The following is a 7,609-nucleotide window of genomic DNA, read 5'->3' as shown; positions in this document are numbered from 1 at the left end:
ATTACAAATATATATATATATATATGGAATCTGGAACTCCATTAGGGCACTTTTTCATTTTATATAAATTGTTGAGGATATTTCCAGAATGTTTGTTTGATTTATTATACCTACGCATACTGTTTTATGGATAGAATGAATTTTAAGGGACTACGGTTCCACCCTGCCCCTGACAGAATCTCTTCGGCCAAACTGGCCAGAAAATGGCTGGAAAACACAGAGGAAAGCAGGTGGACTGGAAAACAGCATAAAACTACTTGAAACCATGATATTTGACATCTGAACCATGAAACCTGAACTCTGAAAGCTTAAACCATGCAACATGAAACTTTGAACCATGAAACCTAAAGCTTTTAAACCTTAAACAGTCCTAACACCTGAAACATGAAACCCATGAACAACCAAGAAATCTGAAACCTAAATCCGCATGAAATTCCATGAAGCCATACTGTGAATCCGAACTTTTGAAAACCCAGGGGAGAAAGCCCCATACCGGCTTGGAAGCATGGTTGGGATAGGTCACCAAATTTTGGTAGGTGGCCTATTTGGATAATTTTCCATGCATCCAATATCCTGATTGTCAAATCATCTGTCCACATGGCTAGAAACTTAGCATGGAGGAAAAGCTTTAGGGAATCCATTCCCCAATTTTAAAAGCTAGAAGATTTGATTCAATTAATTGTGTTTTCACAGAAAAAAAAAAAAAAAAGGAAAAAGAAAAAATCCTTGTGTGCTTAATGCTAATTAATTCCATGATTTTAGGTAAATAACAAGACATATCTAGGCATCACCAAATATTAGTATACCAGGAATTGTTTTCATTAATATACGTTAAAGCAAACGAAGCCTGAATCAATGCTTCAATTTCTTAGATGGTAAATAAATGTTCAAGATTTCTTTCCCAACCGCTATAGCTAATTTTTTTTGTTCCTAACTTAGAAGGCTCATGATGTAACAGATTTGTCCCCTTACATTTCAAGGTGGTGGTGTTGGCATTTGTTGTTGTCCCCCCACCCCCTCCCCCACAAAAAAAACACACACACGCCAAAAAAAAAAAATCTAGTGCATACTTTTTATCGAGTTCATCTAAACCAAACAATAGAATACCGTTCTCTTAGATATCAATGATGTGTTTGTTACCATTAGGTGAACAAGGGGACTGCAAGTGCCAGTGAAATATTAGCTGGTGCATTGAAAGACAATAAGCGTGCGGTGCTATTTGGAGAGCCAACATTTGGGAAAGGGTAACCTGTGCTTTTTGAGAGTGTATATCAGTTCCATATACCATGTTGTTGTTAACCATGCAACTTTTGCTGTACAGGAAGATCCAGTCGGTCTTTGAGCTATCTGATGGCTCTGGGTTGGCTGTTACAGTAGCTCGTTATGAGACCCCTGCACACAACGATATTGACAAGGTTAGTAGCTTCTTCTTTGAGATTTTTATTTCTTCTCCAATGAGTGAAGTATTTCTTTTAATCCAATTGTCACTTTCAATTGCCTTTTTTCAAGGTTGGTGTGATTCCAGACCGTCCTCTACCTGGGTCATTTCCTACAGATGAAGATGGATTTTGTACCTGTCTCAAGGACCCTGCATCTACTTGCAGTCTCAATAAAGTCGAGCTATTTTCAAGATGACGAGGCCTTTTAGATGTGAATATTAACATTATTTGTTCAATTATGTTGTTGCAAACCAGAAAATTGGTTCACATGGGTTCTGTAGTGGAGTTCGGAGGATTTAGCTGTCATTGTGTCCATTTGATTGCAATTTAGGTAGGGTTTTCGATCTTTTGTATTATACCCATTCATTTAAATTAATTTGCAGAATTATATAAATGGTGGTTCATTGTTTTCGTTTGAATCTAGTTAAACTCTTGGGAAGAGAAGCAACTAACTTGTTCTGGGTCAACTAATCAAGATTTATTTTTGGTGGAAGGAAAGTAGCTAAATCTATCATATTTTTCTGGGTCAAAATACTCCAAAAATATGAAATATAGAGAATTCTGTACCTTCCTTCCCTGATCCCATTTTTGTCATTGCTGGCTAATTACGGCATTATTAGAATCAGAATCGATGGAGACCAATCCATTTCCTGATTCTGTTTTCTAATTCGTCAGTAGGCAAGAACTATTTTATAATAAACTCAGCTGAATATTGAACTGTCGAGGGAAAAGTTCATTAGACTATTTGTTTTGAAAATAATAGTCCCAACATTTTAACCCACATAATAGCCGATTATTGGATTATTTGTACATCTAGATTAATTATGTGTTAAATTTTAAACTCAAATACAACCAAATACCCATTTATATGTGCCGTTTTGTCCTGTTGAGGTGCCTGCATCAATACTCCCTTGATTAAACTACATCGGAAGACAAGACATTGTTCACCAACATGACATGTGTCAAATTTTAAACTCAAGTGCAATCAGAAACCCACCCGTATGTTTTCGGAAAAAGATCCTCCCCAATGCCAACCTTTTACCTCCCAACCATCTAACGGCTGAAAAGACTTGGACACACATCCTCAGGTGTTGACAGGTGTTGGGATCATGCAATGCATATCCAAGTATTCTCAGCCGTTGGATGGTTGAGAGGCAATGGTTTCATGTCCAAATAGTTGGAGAGGATCTGGATCCTATTTTTCCATGCATCCTCATACATTTAAGTCCTGGACCCTCTTATAGTCCCTTGATTATCAAAATTTTATCTTCTTCAGGCAAGAACATTGGGGTTTACGTTGTTCATAAAATTTGAATGTGTATGAGAGAGAGAGAGAGAGAGAGAGAGAGAGAGAGAGAGAGAGAGAGAGAGAGAGACCCAATTACAGAACTGAAGCTAGTAGCTATCCGAGAAACTGTATGGACCATAAAACAGTACAAATTTTCATAGACGCCTAGTTACCCTGGCATTGCCATCCATAGCGTCCCCTGAAGGACGTCAACTAATTAATGTCGATGATACCCAAGATCGGCTCCTCCTCTCCAATGATGGGCAATCAACCATTTCTCTCCTAGCCATTCAACAGCTGGAATGACTTCTACATGCATCCCAACACTAGTCAACACTTGGGGATGCATGTCCAAGGCACCATTTGAGAATGTTCTGTTAATGTTGTTTTTGTGTTTTTTTATTTGTAGAAACGGAGAAACAACCTAAAAAACATTTGATAAAAGTATTCCATTTCACCCATTTCTAGAAACATAAATCAAAATTTATGTCTTTTTACAATTCTAGAAACGGTTTTGACGAAACAAATCAGACTTGTTTCGTCGTTTCTAGAAACGAATTTGAGAGAAAAAAAAAAGGTTGTTGTGCCGATAAATCTCTCAACTATTTAAACCTAAAAGATGCAACTGAACCTTTTCTCCCTTTTGGGCATCTGATGATACTATTGAGTTTTTTAGTGGCATTATGTCTGAAAAAAATGTTTCGAGAAACAGGTTTATCAAACATCAAAAAATCTATTTTTGTTTCTAGAAACGTGAAAATCCGTTTCTATTATTTCTAGACACAGAAACAATAGAAACGTTATCAAATGGTATCTTAAGTTTTCAGCATTGAAGAGGATCTTTAACATTGAATTTTGCTTTCGTATCGAATGCCTCCTTGTCAATACTCTAATCCCCCAATATATGCACATAATTAATATGTTATTCATTTGACATTTCTTCTTTTCAATATCTCAAGGAAGAGAGTGCAGAAGTCAAAAATGGTGGATTGAACTATAGTCTCTCACTCCTGCCCTCTTTCCTAATGAAATATCTAAAAGCTTATCACCTATAAAACCTTATCAATGCGGCAAAATAGAAATGAAGTACCTCTACACATAATTTCCTTCTTTATTGGATGCAGAAGCACAGACAACTGATTAAGCAGTAATTTATGGATTATTTGCAATAAAAAAAAGTGAAATATGCGATCCATAACATACTATCTCAATATCAATACATTGAAATGATCACCATCTATCTTCATTTTATTTTGAAAAAAAAAATAAAAATGCAGGAGAAGACAAATCATCAATAGAAAAATAACATCGGTCTAGTCTTCCTCATTTATTTTCTTGGAAGGGATCATTTACTAGATCCTTATCTCATTCATTCATCGTGAGAAATATTCTTGCCAAAGAACAAACCATGTTTATGGAGAATAATATATTGTCCAAATGAATATGAAAACAGTTCGAAAATGGATTTAATCATTTGACACATATTCCTTTATAGCTCAACAAAATATAAAAGAGAAGGTTTTCTTGAGTCGTCTGGTGAATGAGAATATTCTCAGCCATTTTGTTTTAGTACTGCTAGATAAGGATCAATGGGTATGACCCATTGATACTGAGTCGACTTACATCAAGATAGTATAATATGTATAGATACTATATATATAATATACAATTACACATAAATAGAATATTAAATGAAAATAAATAGCTTTTAATTACTGTCAGTACTGCAGTTTGAAGGGATATATTATGCAATTTCAGATGACATCCTAAGATAGGGAGAGTTCATCGCTGGTGGACTTCATCGAAAATAATGGCTCATATCTATTGTATTTCTAAACATATCCCTTTATACGTTATACTAGTATAGTGAGAGTTCATTGCCAATGGACTCGTCGGAAATAATACCTCATGTCTATTGTATTTTTTAATATATCCCTTCAGACGTTAACCCAAGATAGGGAGAGTTCATCGCTGGTGGACTTCATTGGAAATAATGGCTCATATCTTGTAAATGAGTTCATTGCCGGTGCCCTTTGTCGGAAACAATGGAATGTGAAAAGGTAAACTAGAATAGTTGGGGAAATAGTCATATGGAGAAGAACACTGTCAGAAAATCTAAAATGTGAGACGCTAACCAAGGACAGAGAGAGTTAATCATTGGAGAATAAGTTAGAAATATAAAATGGAAAAAATATAAAGGAGAAGGTTTTCTTGAACCACCTGGTGAACGAGATTTTTTTTTTTTTTTTTGGTGCTAGATAAGAATCAATAGATACGAACTACTCACACTAATCGACTTACATCAAGATGGTATAATAATATGTATGTATAGATACTATATATGCAATATATACAGTTACACATATAGAGAGCATTAAATGAAAATAGATAGCTTGTAATTACGATCAGAAATACAATTGAAGAGATATATTTTGAAATTTGACATAGTATCCTAAGATAGGGAGAGTTCACTACTGGTGGACTTCATCTTAAATAATGGCTCGTATCTATTGTATTTCTAAATAAATTCCTTCAGACGTTATTTTACAGTAGAAGAATTTCATTGCCGATGAACTTCGAAGAATATCATGAAATAAAAAAAAAATAAACTAAAATAATTTGAAAACTTCCACAGAAAAAAAAAAAAAAACATTATCAAAAATATCGATTTTTTTTTATTGAAAATTATCAAAAATATCATCAACGAAAAGCAAATATGAAATGTGAGAGGCAAAAATTTTCTTCCACACAATTACACAACCTCCTCCACTGTGGGATGTGTCGTTTTACTACAAAGTTACAAAGTGGTTAAATTTGTGAACATTTACCCCCAAAAAAAAATAAAATTCCGCCGACATACCAATTAATGTTCGCTAGAAAGTTCTATTTTTATGGCTTTCTCGATAGACCTTTTCGTCGGGGAGAACAGTACTTAAGGATTCAGGAGGACTTGCGTGGCAGGGTGAGAATTGAGCAGAAGAGAGAGATGAAGCCCTCGCCGACATACTTCGGAGATTTCGACGACCACGGCTCTACTGTCGCTATGGACGTCGACGATGCCGACCCACTCGAGATGTTGGCGGAGGGAGTCGTTAATATCGACAACAAGCTCGCTGATTCTGATTTCTTCAATGCCTTCGAAGATGATTTTGATGATTCAGACATCAACTGATGATCTACTGTTGTAACTGGGAAATATTACCCCAATCAGTCTCTTTAGGGTTTTTCATGTAACTCATCTGTGTTTTCTTGATGAAATAGCTACTATTTCGTGCTTGAAAATATGTACATGATTAAACCATGTATTTTAATTTCAGACTGTTTCCAATTTGTAGTTGAAAAATCTCTTGGCTTCCTGAGATTACAGTGGCATTGTTGTAGATTTTTCTGGTCTTATTTTCTCTGTGGATTGACTGAATCATTTCATGGATGCTTTTGTACTTAGCTCGCAAGTTTTCTTCTTTTTTGTCAATTTTCTGCCTTCCCCCCTTCTCCTTCCGTTTTTTTTGGCTGTTCTTGTGTTTGTATATTGGGGTTAATTGATGCAAGGTTTTGGGGGTTGACATTGTTGTTTATCCTACATTTTTATCATAATTAGCCCACGATTAATTATTAGCACCATTACCTTATGCAGATGTGCATGAGCAAATAGACACATTATAAGGGTTACTGCTCTCCGTAGCATTATTCTTCCAATCAGGTGTCGAAATCTTGACTTGTTAGCGATCTCTGTTTGCACTCTCTAATTTTATCACCCAGAAAACGTGCTAGGGTGAACATTAACTATATGTTTGAAGATGATCCTAGTCCAAGTAGGATTAGAGGATTCCTAATCCTACTATGATCGTGATATTCTAATTCAAACCTGATTAGATGAACTGAATAAATATGTAACATAACTAGAGTAGCAGAAGAGAATTTTCTGAATTATAGAATGAAAGAACAAAATGGAATTTCAAAGAGAAAATTGCAGGTTCTGATTTAAGAATAGAGAGGAATAAAACTCGAATTTGCAAAACTGAATATGATAAAACTCGGATCTGATATGTTTGATTACTATTGTTGAAGTTGCAAACTTGTATTAAAACTACAGATATAGTTGCTGGAAATTGAAGAAAGAACTAAGAAAGAAAGACAGAAATACAGAAAGAAATGATATGATTAGGAATCCACCTATCCTTTGAATAGTATCCACTTTTCCACTGTGGAATCCACCTTTACAGTGCTGAAAATCCATCCAATTGTTCCACAAATCCACACGGTAAAGAAAAGCAAAGCTTCATTCCCGAAATAACTCAAATCCATAAGCCTGAGTGGCTGGTTACATAAAGTATATATAAAATTCAAATCTTAACATGATTAGAAATAGCCTAAACCATCCACTATTCAAACTGGCTATTTAATTGTCCAATAAAAGACTTAAAAACATCTCCTATTCTAACTAGGACTCCTTAAAAACAAGCATAAACTAAAAAAAGAAAATAACAACTCAAAGTCTAATAATTCTAGGATACTAACTTAAAGTTCAGATTCACAACAAAAATGACCCCTAACACTAGCCCCATGATCTGGACTGGAAATTTCCTAAAACCATGGGGAGAACGGGGCATGTTAACCCTTCCTCCTCTTCCTTGCATCTGCACAGAGATAGGCTGGAAAGAAGAGAAGTGGATTTTAATTATTTATGTGTTTATTTATTTTTATTATGGTTCCCTTGCCCAGGGCTTCTACCACTTTAAAGTTAGAAGGGATACAAATGGTTGGCTAGATGTTGTTGATGGCGAATCTTCAGGTAGGATCGACAAAAACAGACATTGTGTGATTATGTGAAATCTAACGATGGTTCCTGACTTCAGGATGCCAGCACTAGCCGTCTTCTCTT

General features: G+C 35.3%; 2 protein-coding genes across 4 annotated transcripts in view; both read left to right on the top strand.

The window, feature by feature from the left end:
* The window catches only part of LOC122067614 (carboxyl-terminal-processing peptidase 2, chloroplastic), a 20,497-nt gene extending 18,664 nt beyond the window's left edge, over positions 1–1,833 (top strand). For all 3 annotated transcript variants that reach the window (XM_042631453.1, XM_042631452.1, XM_042631451.1), the window contains 3 exons: positions 1,147–1,244; positions 1,322–1,415; positions 1,510–1,833. In XM_042631453.1, the coding sequence (XP_042487387.1) occupies positions 1,147–1,244; positions 1,322–1,415; positions 1,510–1,635 (318 nt within the window). In that variant the 3' untranslated portion in view covers positions 1,636–1,833. The remainder of the gene's footprint in view (positions 1–1,146; positions 1,245–1,321; positions 1,416–1,509) is intronic.
* A 3,745-nt stretch (positions 1,834–5,578) lies between these two features.
* LOC122067613 (small acidic protein 1-like) lies at positions 5,579–6,086 on the top strand. The gene has a single exon (XM_042631449.1). It carries the CDS (start codon positions 5,594–5,596, stop codon positions 5,897–5,899), a length of 306 nt encoding a protein of 101 aa, XP_042487383.1. The 5' UTR covers positions 5,579–5,593; the 3' UTR covers positions 5,900–6,086.
* Positions 6,087–7,609: the final 1,523 nt, after the last annotated feature.

Source organism: Macadamia integrifolia, unplaced genomic scaffold, assembly GCF_013358625.1.
Source record: "Macadamia integrifolia cultivar HAES 741 unplaced genomic scaffold, SCU_Mint_v3 scaffold3006, whole genome shotgun sequence".
Taxonomy (NCBI): Eukaryota; Viridiplantae; Streptophyta; class Magnoliopsida; order Proteales; family Proteaceae; genus Macadamia; species Macadamia integrifolia.
Note: the sequence above shows the minus strand (reverse complement) of the source record. Positions and strands in the feature narration are given on the sequence as shown.